Source organism: Lutjanus erythropterus, chromosome 10, assembly GCF_056507025.1.
Source record: "Lutjanus erythropterus isolate fLutEry1 chromosome 10, fLutEry1.hap2, whole genome shotgun sequence".
NCBI classification, from domain to species: Eukaryota; Metazoa; Chordata; class Actinopteri; order Lutjaniformes; family Lutjanidae; genus Lutjanus; species Lutjanus erythropterus.
This window is the reverse complement of record NC_139326.1, coordinates 14,334,470-14,352,083: the sequence shown is the minus strand read 5'-3', so window position 1 is coordinate 14,352,083 and position 17,614 is coordinate 14,334,470. Positions and strand designations below refer to the sequence as shown.

Sequence of the window (17,614 nt, the reverse complement as noted above, 5' to 3'; positions counted from 1 at the left end):
CAAAAAGGTTACAGAGCTGCAGCACTGGTCGGCGCGCATGACCAGCGCTGCATGCTTGAAATCTCAACAGACAGGGCGAACTGGTGTTTACACAACAGGAAAAGAAGGTGACTGCACAGAGCTGGAGACTGGGCCAGAGAAAGGTCGGAGGTGGTATTTGACAGTGCCATGGTAATCGCCGCAAAGCTGTGGGGACTGTTCTAGCCTTGGCCTAACTCTAAGTTACTTTCTAACTGTACGATTACAAAAAAAAGCAATTGCATATATATTAGAATTCAATAAAATGATTCAAAACCCTCTCTCCTGAGGCTCTGCAAGTGACATTATGTCCACAACCATTACAGACAGTTTCTCATTTACTACACAGACTGCACAAATAACACACCCACAACAACCCCTCACACAAATATATAAGCACATTCAAGGGACAGCGAGGTGATCCCCATCACTCACCTTCAGGTCCCGGTGCACCACACCCATTTGATGGCAGTGAAGCACCGCCTCCAGGATCTGCTGGATGCAATGACTGCATGCAAACACCAAGGGGGAGGGGGGCGCATGTTAGTCTGAGCAGCGCTTACAATCCCGTGCACAGGCCAGAGGTGTGGGGAGGGAAAGGGAAGGAAGGTGGAGGGAGGTATGATGGAAGAGTGGGAGGGGATTTAGGGATACAACAGGGGTTGAAAGGGCTCTTCTGTTGCCAGGTTCACACTCTCACCTTTTATTGACTTCAGCTGACCCAGAGGTAAGCACACACCCAGGATAATGCAGATGAAGCCAAAGAGGGCTCAAGTAAATTGCTTCCAACAAGTCAGCTACATAGACTAGCTTAGCTAAACATTGTGGCCCAAATGCAATATACTTCATGTTTGCTGGACTCCCTAAAAACTCAGTATTACAACTGAGATGGGTGTGGTTTTGCAGGATGTAGCAGTTCAAATAATTTATATTTGGTCTTCAGTATGATGTAAGATAATAACTTTCTTTTAACTTTTAATCTTTGTTGTTGGACATAATGTAGTCCATCTAAATGTCAATATATTTTAGCACTACTTAGGGAGTCAATGAACAGTCAGATAAAAGCACAGAAATCTAGGCACTTGCAACCATGCCAGCAGCACAAGGAGTAAAAAGTGTTATCAATGTAAACCACTGATGATAAAACACTGAAAAAAATTATCTCCGTTTGAAGTTACACTTAGGCATGAGGTCTCTTGCATGTTTGGTGAGTGATGAAATGACCCAATGCGAGCCAACGAGAACGAGCACTAGGCACACAACACTCTGGACAAAACTCCAGGAGAAATACCAAGTTTTTAGGGAGTCCCTTATGTTGCTCGATCTTCCGTTTCGAGCTTCCCACATAAAAAGTGGACTAAGTTTAAAATGCCTGCTGCAGGAATAAACCAATCAAACACCGTATAGTGCAGCGGATGTCATCAATGCCTCCCATTAGTGAGGTGTTTGAAGTTAGTTGTTGGTTGCGTAGCTAAAGTTTTGACTTGGCTAGCCTGGAAGGGCATCGCTGTGGGTGCCCTGCAACAGAAGATTCCTTTAAGTCAAACTATTCTCCAACTAACAAATGTATATACTCTATGACCTTTGTGTTTGTTGCTCTATTCTTCGTAGGCCAGTATATCCACAGACATACTCATCTACACATTTTGCTGTTCAGTTGGCTGCAGGTGGAGTCTAGATACCCCACCTCCCTCCATGTTTTAGCCACCAGGCCTGGGGTGATGAGAGAGGGTGTGAGAATGTGTCTGGCCATGGGGGGCACAGAAGGCGTTGATGAAGGAGGTAAGGGAAGGAGTGAGTCATTGTGCAATTAATAACATTTAAAAGATGTGTCTGGGATCAATGCCATGTCTGTTGCCAGCCTCGCTGGCCTCTGCTGACAAGAGCTGTCATTCTGATGTCAGTAAGCTACCGGACACTAAAAATAAAAACCAAAATGCAAAAGAACGTGTGAGAGATACTAAGGGATGATTAAGGTTTGAGTCTATGCAGAGACTAGATGATACATCTGAGCCGGGGAAGAAGGTAGACATGTTTTATATATATGTGCATATGTAAGGAGACAGGCAACAAGTACATGTGTGCAAAGGGCCATGTACATTGCCTGGGTCCAGCTGTGGGGAGGTGTGGACTGATGCACACATACTCTCTCTCACAGACACACACAGTGCTGTTGAGGATGTAGCATTGTGTGTGGACAAAGGTTGATCGTGCATGTGTGCTTCCTGTGCACTGACATAATTTAAGTTCAGTGAAGTTTGTGTGTGAACCAAGATTTGTTTGTTGTTTTTTGAGTGGATTAAAAAAAATCCAGCTCACAACTGTTAACAAACAGTTGTTGGTTATGAAACTTGTATTTCTGGAGCCAATTATGTTGTTGTCTTGTATTCCTTAATCTAAACGCACACCATATGATGTCAATATGATATGATATATGATGTCAATATATGATGTCAAGAAATGTAATATCTACAGTACATGAGGCTTTGAAGAGAAAAAAAGTCCTTTTATGAGCTCACACTCTGCAACACTGTTCAATTACACAGGAAGGAAGTTGTTTTTTTTTGCTAAAATGAAGCCTGCTGCCTGATAGACTACAATGCAATGCAGTTTTGAATAAGACCACATTCAGACTGTGTTAAAAAACAGAAAAAAGTACAGCCCCGTCAGTCATTTTAATGAGGCCAAGTGCCAATGTGGTGGGCTCCGGCAAGAAAGTTGAACTTTGTCTATCTTTGCCACAACACGATGCAATGGCATCCAGTAAGGTGCTGCATTTGCCAATCAAATATATGCAAGGAGGTAGAGAACTTTCTAACACTGATGTTTTATTGCTATTGTTTACCTATCAATCATCAAACCGAAAGATAGAGACTGACACTATGATAACTGTACAAAGGAGTAAAATTTTTTCTCAAGTTGTTCATAGTGTTGTAAACTGCTTTGCAGTGTTTTGCTGTTTTCAAACTCGAGGAATAATTACAAACTTGATGTCCTCGATCGAATTCTCATTTTGTCTCTCATCTGTTCCACGAACAACAAATTATCACAAAACGCAGCCCCTTGCATGTTTTTAACACAGGCCTGTTTTTGGTCTGAGTGTAGCTTCAGGGAAGCTTTTGGATAATGGAAAAAGATGCTCTCTTGCTATTACCACACAATTTCTCTTTCCACCTACACTATTGGAAATAATGTTTCAGCATTAAGCATAATTTTGTGTGGCATTAAAGGGCATTCTGACAAATGCATTTAAATGGTACTACAGGAATTTTGAACTGGTTATGAAAACTGGTTATGAAATGGTCTGCTGATGATGATGCTTCCATATATTTTTGTACAGTTTTTCATAATGGCTGCTTCTGTGTAATTGTTGAGAAATGTAAGGACTGCAGAAGGAGAATCTGTGTGTGTGTGTGTGTGTGTGTGCGTGTGTGTGTGTGTGTGTGTGTGTGTGTCATACAATAAACTTTCTTTTGGCATTCAGGAGGTTGTGATGAATAATGGATTATTTCTTGTGTGTGGCCTTGAAATCTGTTATTATGTGGTCTTTTTGCCTTGCTTCCAATAGAAAAGCCTTTTCCATCTTGGTATCTGGACTTGTGTGAGAAAATTCTGGTCATTTTAACTGCTATCCAATGTTTAAAGTAGTTCCACATGCTTTGCACAGTACATTACAAACATACTGTACTTACTGTATATATACACATTTAGAAAAATGCAACTATTATAATTTCCTATGCGTTTAAGTTGTCTCAAGAATTCTTGTCGCCTAACAATTAAAACAGAAACTGCACTGTAAATAGGGGGCAGTTTTAATCTAACAAACATACAGGACCTGGAAGCCAGACTGACTTACAGTAATAGGTCTCAATAAAGCAGGAGTCTGGCCAGTCTGTGAAATATTATAACATGAGAGAAACAAGAGAGAGGGAGAGACAGAAAGTGAGAAACAGAAACAGACAGAGAGAGAAAGAGAGATGGACTGGCATGGTAGTAAAGTTCAGGGCTATAAATTAGAATCCTGTGTCTTGTTTCTAAAGGTCTCCCAATGAATAAATACTAGGCAGGTCACATTTACCGCCCAAATGCTGAGAGCTGTGTCTGTGTGTGTGTTTGTGTGTGTATGCTGAGTGATAACTTAAAGCCAACACGAGCTTGTGATCGCATGTGTCTGTAAATGTGCTGTCGAGGCTAAAAAGACGTCCACCTATGAAATGTGTGTGTGTGTGTGTTCTGTTGCATTGGCTTGTGTGTAGGTATGCATGCAGTTTAGAATGTGTGTGTGTCTGTGTGTGTGCATGTGTGTGTTTGTGTGTCCATGTCCATCCTCCCCCACTTTGTCAGCTGTTGAGCTCTGTAACCCGCAGGGTGAGAATCCTCTGCATGTGTGTGTGTGTGTGTGTGTGTGTGTGTGTGTGTCTCCTCGATGGAAGGAGATCATCCCAGACGTTCCCGTGTTAGTTAGCAGTTAGCGGTGGTCATGCCGTGGAAATTACACTCAGTATTTCCTGTATTTTAAGATCCATTCTGTTGTCTTCGCCTTCAACCTTTGCTTTAACTATGCCGAAAGTGTGTCCTCTGTGTTGAACAGCCAACGGGTATAACAAAGTCAAGTGTCATTTAGAATATTACATCTCTGGACCTCAGCTGCAATTTTTAGCAATGTCTCTTTTGCTGCATTCACATGGATTCAGGCAAACCGGATGTCATTTTAACGGACGAGAGCAGGACAGCAAACTTAGGTGCAGACAGCAGAGAAAACCAGCACTGGTAACTTGAAATGAAACTATATGAAAACTGAATATCATTATAGTGACCAAAATTATCATGGTTATCATTATTTTGATATTGTTAAAATGTGCTGAAAATGTCAAAAAAAAAAAGTTCTGATAACCACACTGAAATCATTGCATCAGTTTTATAGAAAAACCTCTTAACACTTTCAAATGACATCATGTCCTTTGTTATGTCAATAATTCCACTGACGCAAAAAAAAAACAAAAAAAAAACATATTGCTGTTGTGCCTGAGTGGGAGAGTGTTAACAGTGGTCACAGCATCTGCTGGGGGTTTTTCAAAACATGGTAATTATGCTAAAAATTTTAATGGTAATACTAATTGTTGGGACTTTCAACGCTAACAGTAATGGTGGACAGCATTGCTGTTTGAACTTAAAATATTTAAATTTTTTGCCATCCTCAGCAACAGAATTTACAATTGGATGTTATGAAGCTCCCGCAGACAAGGTGAAAACATGGGCGAGAAGCTAATAATATTTGTGCAACAACAAACACTAACAAGGGTTCATTTTAAGTTTGCAATAAGATATTAAGAGAAAGCTATATTTTATAGCGATGCATCATTAAAAAAATATGTAAAATAAGAGCCCTAAAATAGTTTCATTTAATATATTTTATTCCATTCTTTGTAAACAATACAACATTCCCATTGCAACATATCATCATGTTTTGTTTTGCTGTCTTGCACTTCTGTCACATTGTTTTTCCTGTATTGTCCAGAACGTGCTGACAGCTACATGAATCCACATGAATGCAGCATTATTCTTTGATGCTCCCTTGCAGCCATGTATATATTACAGGAGCATACATAGCTAAAACCTTTATTTCATTCTAAGGCAACAGATAGCGTAGTATTTTATTTGCGTATAAGCAGTGTTCCTGTGTTTGCATGTAGTCTGTTGTAAGATGTTTGTTGATGGTTCTGTTGCAAACTAGCACGTTACCCCACTTTACAGTGTTCTTCAAAGAGAAACTGAATAATTAGGTCTGCAGATCACTGCCTCAAATGCACCATGGGACTTACAATAATCAGCTCTTGTTTTTCCACTCTGGTTCTGGATGAAAGTGATGGTGTAGGTGACGGTGAGGCAGCCATTTAACCCGTTTTCCAAGAAGGTATTTCCTTTTAACTGATTAACAGTTATATTACCAGTGCTTACTGTATTTTTACATCACCTACGATGTGCTTTATACAAAAGTCCATTATAAATAAAAGGAACTGCTATAAACGCAGTGCTTGAAGTCAAAACACATCAGCATTTTAAGGATTATGTTCTAAAAATAGCAATCTTTTTCTTCTTTTACAGTAGTTGCAGATTGCAGTTGCAGACTATGGATAATTACCTCATTCAAACCCACTTCAAATAATCCAAACTATCCCTTAAAGGATGTTTAGAAGCAGAGTAGTATTGTTTTAGCATTAAATTATACTGTAAGTAACAGTAGTGAATTTGTGGACCAGGGAAACAACATCCTGTGAAACTGTCCTAAGGATTTGCGATGCCACTGCTGCTTTGAGTCAGACTATTCTGAGGTAAAATATCAGGACTTACGATTAAAAGCATCTCCATACACAAACTGCCAGCTCTGGACCTGCATATATGAATGTCATAAAACACGGCAAATTATATTGTTTGTAACACTCAAGACCTCCTCTATAAAGACGCACTTGATGTTGAATGAGGCTGTCTCGAAAACACGGGGATCAATACAATGAAATAAATGACTCAAAGCCGAGAGAGGCGAGGAGGAGGGAAAAACAATCAATGAAGAGCACAATAAATATAACTCTGGCTTTTTTTTAACTAGCCTGGTGGGAGAAATTGATGGTTGTATGAGCATGTATAAACACTGGATATTTATTACACCTGCAGAAGGATGTTTGTTCACTGTGTGTGTGCATGTGTGCGTGGCTCATTCACTGATTGATCTGGTTGTCAGTCAGTGCAACAGGAGCTTCTGTTATGTAGCTGTTTGTAAAATGATTGATAAGAGAACGGGTGGAAGGGCAGAAGATGGAGCGGGGAGGGTGGGTGAGGCAGGCCAGGGTCCTCCAGTTACAAAATAAAATACAACACAAAAAAAAAGAAAAGAGGAAACATAAGAGCATACCAAGACCGTACAGAGACAAGTCGGACAGGCGGACATTAGACCAGCAACTGACAGGAACGACACGAACAGACGAGACGGAGGAGGAAGGAAGGAAGGAGGAAAGGGACGGAGGAAGGAAGGAAGCAGGCAAAGGGTGTGGGAAAGGGAGGAGGAGGGGGTGAGGGATGCAGATGCTCCTCTACATATACTAACCTTCAGGTCCCTGTGCACTATGTCATGTTGGTGAATGTGATGGACACTTTCTAGAATCTGATGGATACAGTGACTGTGAAGACAAAACAGAGAGAGGAGGGACGGTGGGGGGTGAAAGGAGGGATGGAGATGGGTGGAGGTGGAGAAATAGAAGGGAGGGGGGTGAAGGAGGAGAAAGAGGATGCCAGGTGAAAAGAGTGACGGGCGAGATGACAACAACAAATTTAAAGATAAGAAAATGGCAGGTTAGATTAGAGGAGGGGAGTGATAGAGATGGAGAAGGAGGAGGAGAGGACAGAAAGGAGATGGAAGATGAGAGAGAGGAGGAGGAGAGGGTGGTTGATGATATAGAAATGTTGTGAAGGCAAGGGATGGGTAGGGGGAATGCGGGTGAAGGAGACAAAAACGGTTCGTTTTGCTTTTTTAAACATGATGAGAGACAAGAGCAGCCACAGCAGAACAACCTGCCAGACAAAAATCACAACAACACTGACAGAGGAGGAGAGGAGAGGAGAGGAGAGGAGAGGAGAGGAGAGGAGAGGAGAGGAGAGGAGAGGAGGATACCAATCGAAAAAGGGTGACATGTGAAAGAGAGAAGATAGGAAGCTTTTGAAGAGCCAAGAGAGATAACAATACAAGAAAGGGAAGACTTATGTATAGGATGAAACTGAATCATAGAAGACTGGTGGGCTGATGCCGGGCTATTTTTCCATCAGTAAAAGTGAAAACACATCACTACGTGTGCAAGAGATACATGTACCTACCTCACTCCATTGTGTGTGTGTGTGTGTACATTTAAATGTGTGTGTGTGTGTGTGTATGTAGGCTTGGTGCAATGAGAGAGTGTAATGTGCAGAATATGTGACTAATAGCAGGCGCAAAGAGACAGGCAGCCTGCAGGATCCACACCCACACAGTGTCTAGTGAGTGGGAGGACTGAGAGAGAGAATGAGAGAGATATATGTGCATACTTGCTCATAAACACACACACACATTCACACACTTCTATACACACAAACCTTAAAAAAAACATGATTTTTACTGACTGCAGTCATTTCCTGATCTTAAACCTTAATCTTTAACCAAGCATAAATGAACCATTGAGTTTATGTTTACTGTATGTTTTGTAACAGACATCTAGGGAGGTTAACTGTCATCTGACAGTGGCATCCATCAGGAGATTCAAAAAATCCTTATTGCAGATGTATCTTACCTTATTTCACCTTGCTGCGGTGATGTAATGAACTTCAGTGTGTGTTAGGACGCTGTGACATTATGCTGCGTGTGGTTACAAGTGCAACAGATCAATGATGGCTGCAACATACTTTGACCTTATAACCTCAGAGGGCAGCCAAAACATGTTTTTTTTACCCTGGTACTCAGTTTAGGGCTGCAACTAACAATTACTTTTATGCAGAAAATGGTGAAAAATGTTGATCAGTCGTTCCCAAAGCCTAGGGGGACATCCTCAAATGTTTTGCTTTGTCCACAGCCCAAAAATATTTGTGTGGCCAACAAAAGGGTCCCTAAGCAGCAATGGTTGAAGGGATGGCTGACAAAAACAATGTTCCACTTTGCACATGTGATTGCATCTCAATGCTCCCTGATGCTGAGGCCCAGCTGTCTACAATGGGAGAACAACTGGTTTGCCGCATACTGTAATACATCAAAGTATTGTTTTGTTTTCTATGTGGAAAATCTGATTGCTGCACCTGTTCATGTTTTAGAGTGACGCAAACTCTGATTTTGAATTGTCCTCTAAAGCATATATCCAGTGTTCTCAGCCTTTTTAAGAGACATATTGTAGCCTAAATAATGTTCAGAGCAACATAGATTTACACTGGTTAGTATTTGTTGTTAATAGTTAAATGTTGCTTAGTGATATTCAGTTTCCACCACTACAGTCAGCAACCTGTTGGACTTTTTCTGCAGATGTCGTAGCCGTCCCTGCTTAAAGTCCCTAATGATGCCATGAATGCATCAGCTACTTTGGGGAAACAAATGATAGCAAAGTTTCAATAAAGACATGAACACCCACTTATGATGTGGACCTTATTGCCTTCAATTGCACTCTCTCCCTGATGAGTTGGTGTAACTTCAGGAAAAAAAAAAATCTATGGTATAATGGATCCTTTTTCACCAAAATCTGATTACCAATTCATTCAAAACATTAGTGAAGTATATTTATCCCTCAGGCCTCATTGTAAAAATTCAAAAATGAGAGCCACTGTTTTTACAAATTCTCTGCAAGTCAATATTTTTTCAACTGTGTCTTTAATATCTTATCCATGATGGATAAAGTAAGGTAATTATTTGCAACCTATCCTATTGTGAGGACTAAATGGTAACGCCGCAGGAAAGCATAGATCAGTGATCAGGACAGACAAAACCTTTGTTAGTTTGGAACATCGTCTTCATTGTGGATGAGTCACATAGTTATCAGTATTCATCAATGTCCCTATTTTGTGTTTTTTTTTCTTCCAGAAAGCTCATGCTTCTGACTTAGATAAGAGGCTAAGATCCAGGGAGAATAACACACTTTACTGCTTCATTTCTTCACTATGAACAGCACTATGTTCAATTATTCACACTTTCTTGTTTTACTGTTTGAGTCATTTGCTCTTTGATTTAAAATGAAAGTGATGTGAAACTTGAGTGTATGCATGCGTGGACACATGGCTTGACCTGTCAGTGACCCGTTGTGTATGGCATTTAGAAAGCACTTCCATGCCACTCCTTTGCTTGTTCATTTTTGTGTGCCTCCAGCATCTCACTGTCCAAAACCATTATGTCATTCCAAAGGACTCGTCTGTTGATGAACTCCTGGTGAGGCGTAGAGGGAAAAAAAGTGCAGCCCTCGTCACACTTGCCAAAAAATGTGACTTGCTCAGCACTTTGAGCAACAATGTCCCACTGTTCTCAGTAGGGAAGTAAAGAGGTACTGGGAGGAAAATCAGATACAGAGCCAGTCTGTATGTCAAGAGAGGGCACCTTCTCTCCTTCTCGTATGCCTGTGCATGCTTTCAATACCAAAATACACTATAAAAATACGTGCAAAAACAGAATCAGAAAAATCCTGTTTTCTGCCATGTTCTCAGTGCTGTGCAACAACAAAAATCAATGTGAGCATGGACGAACAATCTTGAAAAATACTTCCAACATGGAAACTCTCAGCACAAACTAGAAGAGTGCACTCAGCAGAGTGCAGATCTCCATTAGGCAGCAGCTAGTGAAGCACCACTACAACTGCAACCAGTGGAGATTTGCAACGTTTTAATAAACTGTATTTGAACAGTATGATGTTGATTTTGTAGTGAAGTCTGCATTTCTCATTTTTTAATTATGGGACACTGAGCACTCCAACATGGCCATTGCACAGATGCATAGTGGTGACACACAGCAGCTGCACATGAGGAACAGTCAAGATCGCAAGGATTTATTCATCTGTTTTCTAGGGAAGTGCTCGATTAGTTGGCTGTACCCTTACATGTCGCCATCCTCACTAGTCTGCACCAGAAACACTAGTCAGTGAAATGATTTATTAATAGTTAGTTTAGTAATAGTTAATGTGACCCCCAAGATGTTACCCAGCCACACGCCACAAGCTAGGGCTGCAGCTCTGGCTGACAGCATGCCTCCTCTCTTCTCGCTAGTGCCCAGATGGTCAGGATGATGTTATTAACAAAGTGAGACCGAGGACATCTTGTAAAACCAGCACGTATTTTGATCTAGAAAATGAAAATGAGGTTGTATGTGGGCTGTGTCTGAATAAACTGACACATAACTACTCCACTGGAGCAATGTGGAGTAACCACATTCAGCACAGGCATGTGGACGTTAACCTGCAAGGACACCAGGCTGCTGCTAGCATTGCTAATGTTAGTCACACAGGTGACAGCTCAATGTCTTTTACTGGAAGATGCTGCGATCCTGCACAAAAAGTGCAGTGGGAAAGTCGAAGCATTTAGTGAGTTGTTGTCATGTTTGGCAGGACAATTTGCAATGTTTCTTTCAACTGCATTTATAATGCGATTTGGTAATTGAAGAATGCGATTGACTGCTTCAAACAGCTCTAAATACATTCAATAATTTTTCAGACCATGTTTAACATTATCTATTTATAAATTGTGCTAAATTTCAACTGTCCAAAAAGTGTGAATCAAAACAACCACGAGAGGTCTTTGAGAACCCAGTCATACATATGCTTAAAAAAATATTAGGCTGATGGGTCCAGCAGTATGCAAGATTTGCTGCAGAAAAGCTCCAGCCCTGTTGGTCACACACACATGTAAAACCTGGCCCATCACATGATCTCCTACAGACTTGGAGGACAAATATGCAGTGTGAATATGAAGCTTACATTCATCAGGTAGACAGACAAGAAGAAACTTGTGTTTATGCTTTGTCTTTACTATTTAGGAAGTTAATGGTTTGCCAATATCTTAAACAAAACATCTTAATAAATCAACTTTGTTTTTGAGCCTGTCTGCTCCCTAGTGAGGAAAAATTCCTTGATTCAGCTTTAGGTGCAATTTTCTTCCAAGTTCTATTCATAATAGCCTCCATCTAATCAAACACTACTGAAGAGAAACTGTGATAGGTTCTGACAGCGGGCGACAAGGTGTGATGCAGCACAGTTTGGGGTCTGTGTGAGTGCGCGAGTGTGTGTGTGTGAGACTAATTATCGCAGATAATTAAAGTCCCACTTCTCGCTGGTCTCCAAGGGAATGAGGGTGGGAACTGGCCTGGATGAGTGACATTCAGAAGGGAGGGGAAAGTAAAGTGAGCGTGTATCTGAGGTTGTCTTGATGTGTGTGCATCTGAGTTTATGTGTGTGTGTGTTTGTGTGCATACCCATGAGTCAGGGATGAGTACTGCAAGGGTTATAAGGTGGGTGGAAAAGACAGCAATCACAAGGGGATAGGCAGTTATTAGTACTATAGCATACGGTAGGTACATGGCAGCCCACACATACACAGATGAAGACTAAAATACTGTAACTGTTCTCAAAACTGACAGATAAAAAAAAAATCTGAGCACATGCCAAAACAGTTGTACATTTACCAAAAGGACAACATAACCAGTAATAAAGTGGATACAGTTAATAGTCCATCACTTCAGCCTTTGTAAGCTGGCAGAAATGACTGGACCAAAGCCAAAACAGAGGCTCCTCAGCATCAGGCATAAGGAGAAATTTGCTGGCAGTTGTTGGAGACTGCTAAATATGCAGTTTTGTTCTTTTTAGCGCACAGGAGATGAACGGGCAAAAATCCCAGATAATTAGCAGACTGAAATCCTTTACCTGAGGCGCAATTTTTGTGGCTTTGTAAAAGCTTTGTAAAAATTCCACAAACGGAATAAGCTGGCCCATTTTTCATACTGCCACTTCTGGTTTGAGCGACTAACCCAGACACAGCTGAAAGTTGATCTGCCAGTGTAGGTCCTCCAAGGTGCAGGAGAGCAAAAAGATACAGCGCTCCTGAAGACTGATAGCAGTGCTTTAATATTAAAAACTATCAAGTTTCGCGTAAGACAAATGACTTGAGACTCTAATATGTTGGCATCAACTTTGCTCGACACAGAATAAATTGAAATTTATGTTTTGATATCATTCAGCATCAAAATAAACAATATAGACTTTCAAAATGACTGTTTTTGGAATACATGCATTCATTTAGTGAGATAGTATTCACTTTATAAACTACAAGAGCACTCAGAAAGTACACACCTCTGTCAATATCTTTGGTGGAAAGTTCACATTTGAATGTTAGTAAGACTTTAATTAGTTTCATGATATGTGCGTATCTACCCTCCCATAGCTACACCTTAATTTCAGGAAAAAATGCAGCGTTACAGGGTTTCCGATGAAACCACTGTCCCTGAGTGCTCCGTAACACCTGCTCTCTAGATGAAGTTTGAGCAGCTGCATTTGTAGTCTCAAAGGACAACTGATACCCCTGAATGTGGACTGTGATATGGAGTCATCATATTACTACAACTGGCTGTTTTGTCACTATTGACCTTCGCCACCATATACTGAATGTTATCATGTATGGCATTTACTCCATACAGGCCAATAATAATGTTAACAAAAGTAAAAAAAAATAATTTGTGTATCTGCATTATGATCTTGATCTGCACCAAAATTTAATTGATTCTTTCTTGGCCCATGCTACACCTTTCCAGAAAGATCCGTGAAAATTAGGCCAGTAGTCAAATAACACCAACAACTTAACCTTTAATGGTGGAAGTAATTATGGGAAATGTCCAGTAGAAATGCCACATTCATTGCAACTGAGAATAATTGAGCCAGTATGACATAAAGATCACAAAGATTGACAATTTGTCGAGAGTGAAACATGAAAACTTCAAACAGCAAACGGACATTCAAGCCTGCTGGTGGCTGCATATGGTTTAAGAAGGTATGTATGCATGTTTGCATTAAGGAGAACAAATCACACATGATCGTGGGAAATGACCTTTTCACTGTGAGTGACATGTGGGCCTCTTTGCCTCCCGTTGCTGCTGCCGCCACGCCTCACAGCAGCAGATGTCATTGAATCAAACCAACAGTTTTCTGCATACTTTATTAAAACTGTATCGCAAACTATCCTAGATCCATCACAGAGCAATAATAGAACCCAAAATAACAATAAGACAACAAGAAATATGCCATATCAGGCTTGATTTAAATGGATAGTCAATTGTGCCATAATGGCATGAATTTCTACAATATCAGACTGTTCAGACTATTCACTTTTAATGTTGCTGAATGGACAAACACCCACATCACAACTGTCATTTTCAAGTATCTCTCTCACTCCTCTCTCAGCCTATTGTCTGTCCACCCCCCTAAACTACTCCGTTTCCTCTTCCGCCATTGGTTAAAGTGAACTGCGTGTGTCGATGAGTCAGCACGAGTGGTGGGAGTGAGATATAAAACATGTGTGGTGGGGGTCAGGGGTGGCAGGGGGGAGAAAGAGAAGGTAAATAAGAGGCCTGGGTGGAAATTAAGAAATGAAAGGAAATAGAGAAGGTGAGACTGTCCACATATACACAGAGACTAGGTGGGCAGAGCTATTTGTTTTGTTCTGCCGACATACTTGTTTTTTTATCTCTCTCACTGTGTGAGTAAAGGTGAAGAACAGCAGAAAAACTCCTGGACCATCTGCACCAGGCAGGCTAAGTGGATCATTTAAAAGATGCACACATAAGGTTTGACCAATAAGAGTTTGTTGATATCTTTACAAAAATCAGTGAGACAGACAATGCAGTTTTTATTACTCTAAATAATTGTTATGTCCTGGGGTTCAGAGTTTCCTGTGTCAGGATGGTCAAATTACATGGTCTCCATTTCAAAATTACATTCTTTTCCAGACTCAATACTGTGCTGGACTGCAATATTAATTGGTTAATTATTTTATTTCATTTTATCAAGTTGTATTTTTTCTTTTTTTTAAATTTTGACATAAAAATTGTATTTTGGACTAGTTATCCTGGTATTATCATACATACAGTGTATGCTACATTCTGTCCATGTATGGTGAAAGATTTTTCACAAAGTTTAGCATCTAGCTGTCTTTTCCCATTTAAAATCTTTACCCAACAAAGGCTTTATATTCGGGATTGTCAAGTCAGCCCTCAGGAAACTTGCATTAACCATTGTGGCTGTTCAGTTCACACTCCCACGCAGAAAGTTGGAGGACGTTCCACTGTCAAACGTCTCTGCCCAAAGAGAAAGCAAACCTACCAGTGCTTCCTATAGTACTTATTATTTTCCCTTAACATGCTGAATAAATATTTTATTATTGTCCCCCCACCACATTTTTTGTGTTTTTTCTAAATAACAAAATAGAACTAAAAATGAGTTGAAAAAAGGTGAACTATTTAATTTTCATAGTGTCTCCAAAGCCTTTTTCATTCACTGTGTATGGTTTTCAATGGTATTGCTGCATTTTCTTTCAAATTAACTGTCTAGATTTCAGTTCGTCATAAGACAGAATAAGTTCGGTCATATGCCATAATTCTTGCCTTGCTTTCAACGACATCAATGTATGATTAATTTATATTTAGAAATTCCGAGTATGGGAAAATATTTGTATTTCTAGACTACTACCTTCTCTTTTCTTTTTTCCATATTTATCCAGATGTGAAAATTACAAAAATCTAATTCTATACTTTTCCATACTGTGGAATCTTGTCACCGTTTCAGAGACTATTTTGCTGAAAAGTTGCAAATGAAATCCTGCACGCTGTCTAACTTATATTTCGTTCATTTGCAACACTTTGGTCCTAGACTTTCATCAGACTAACGGTTTACGATAATGAGACGTCATCTTAAATAGGGAGTGGTTGTTAGACTGCAACCAGACTATTTCAGTGCAAATATGTCATTTTTTGAGAACATAAAAAAGATCTATCAAGACCTTTTCTCTCCTTGCGTGAAGTGCTGTTTGCTGTGATTTTGCTGAAATCACTAGTCCATTTATCACAAACAGAACTCTGTTGAGAGCTCAATTTTCACTTCAAGATATTAGATATTAGATGAACTGTGTGCTGCACTTTGAAATTAAACTAGGCGCAGACTCCCATTCATTGTCACTGTGACTTTAATCAGGCACTATGTAGTCCAAATAAGACTCAGCAACATCATCCACTGCACTTTTCATATCTGAAAACCCGAAAAGCCGATTCTTTTTGGAACATCTGATTTGGTCTTTAAAAACCCATAATGGTCAAACCTCGCATTGGACGTAAAAGTCACTCCTGTGTCAGTGCGAGAGGTGAAGTACTGCGGCATTGATGTAAAGGAAAAAACAAAGGACAGAGGAGGAAGAGTGAAAATGAAGGAGGAGGAAAAGAGGAAAAGAAAAAAGTAGTACAGTAGTAATATGCTAATGACAATAGGAGGTAAAGTTAGAAGTTAAGTTAACAGAAGAAGAGAAAGGGAAACAGCTAGCAGGAGAGAAGAAAAAGAGGGCAGTGAAAACAAACGAGATATGAGCAAAGAATAAGAAAACATGCAGAGAGGGGATGTGAGGAGCAGAAAACAGGAAAAGAAAAGACAGGGCAGAAAGTAACAGCGAGAGGAAGAGGAGCCAAGAGTACAGAGGATAGTAAGGGAGAGTCACAAAAGAAAAGGAAAAATATAGAAAACTAAAAACAACAACAGACAAGAGAAGACAACAGAAGACACAGACCATCTAAGGACAAGGAGAAGCCCCTTTCACATACACACAAGCGACGGCTGCGCTCCTACCTGGCGTCGGCCTCGCTGTAATACTCTCTGGCTACGATGTCCTCAAACAGTTCACCTCCGGTCACCCTGCACGTGTGCACACACACACACACACACACACACACACACACACAGTTATTAAAACTGAGATGCTTGAATTGGAAGGAGGTGGGTGGGGGTGCTATGAATGCTATAAAGCAACTTCATTTCATGTTTCCTACAGCACCCCCCCCCTTCCCCCAATCCTCCCCCTTCCCACACCGTTACCATGGAAACTAGAGGGAATTGCCAAGAGATGGATGTGGAGGGCGTGGGTGGTGGTGGTGGTGGTGGTCGTGGGGGGGGCGCTGGGGTAATATAGGAGAGATTGTTATGTAATGGTATATGTGGGCATGGGTGGGGAAGGAGAGGAGGATGACTTACAAGTCAAACAGGAGGTAGTGGAAGCCCTCCTCTGATATACTGTCATGAAGACGAACTGGAAGAGAAAGAGATAGAAAGGTAAATCTCTGCTTCTCAGCACATCAATCATTATTTATTGGGACCTGAAAACTGTTTATTTTTGAAAATGTATTTCAGTAACACAGGCCGCATTTTAACTAGGAGAATAAAAAAGGAAAACGAGAGATAAAGAGGGAGAGGGAATGTGCAAGTGGGGTAGAAACCACAGGGAGGCATAATAATTGAGTCTTACATCATATATATTTAGAGTTCAGAAGGGGGTTCTTGCAGTAGAGGGGTCTACTTAATCAAGAGAAATGTATTACAGTGCTGTGTACCACTACTACTGTATTTTTTATGTTAATCAGTAATAGACGGCTCATTGTTTGTTTGTTTGTTTTAATGAACTGATCTCAAAATGAAGTAGAAAATATAGGGCTTCCCCCAAATAAGAATTTTTTTCTGTCGAATCAGATTTGGCCGTACAATAAAAATATTTGACCATTTATTCTTTTTCTAAATTCCTATATCAGGCTACATGAGTACATTTTACCAGTAAGGCTTGCATTTGAACGCCTTAAAATTGCAATTTTGCTAATTAAATTACATTTTTTAAGAAGTGCCGCAAATATAAATATATATTTCTGATTCCCGTTTTTCATAATTCCTCATTGAAATGTTCTCCTTGTGTATTTTTATGAGCCTCTGTTCATTTTATCCAGTGACTGTAATGCACACAGATGGACAAAGAAAAAAAAACTGCACGACAGGAAGAATTAGTCAGTTGATTAAGGGGTCCCCAACTAATAATTTGA

General features: G+C 40.3%; 1 protein-coding gene across 48 annotated transcripts in view; it reads right to left on the bottom strand.

Annotated features, from left to right (window-relative positions):
- The window catches only part of camk2b1 (calcium/calmodulin-dependent protein kinase (CaM kinase) II beta 1), a 94,417-nt gene that overhangs the window by 55,835 nt on the left and 20,968 nt on the right, over positions 1-17,614 (bottom strand). For 34 of the 48 annotated variants that reach the window (XM_084728302.1, XM_084728315.1, XM_084728332.1 and 31 more), the window contains exons 4-6: positions 16,782-16,836; positions 16,380-16,445; positions 7,121-7,193 (exon numbers count right to left, since the gene is read on the bottom strand). In XM_084728302.1, the coding sequence (XP_084584428.1) occupies positions 7,121-7,193; positions 16,380-16,445; positions 16,782-16,836 (194 nt within the window). Of the gene's footprint in view, positions 1-453; positions 527-7,120; positions 7,194-16,379; positions 16,446-16,781; positions 16,837-17,614 lie in introns of all 48 variants that reach the window. The other 14 variants (XM_084728347.1, XM_084728303.1, XM_084728298.1 and 11 more) reach the window with 1 other exon arrangement.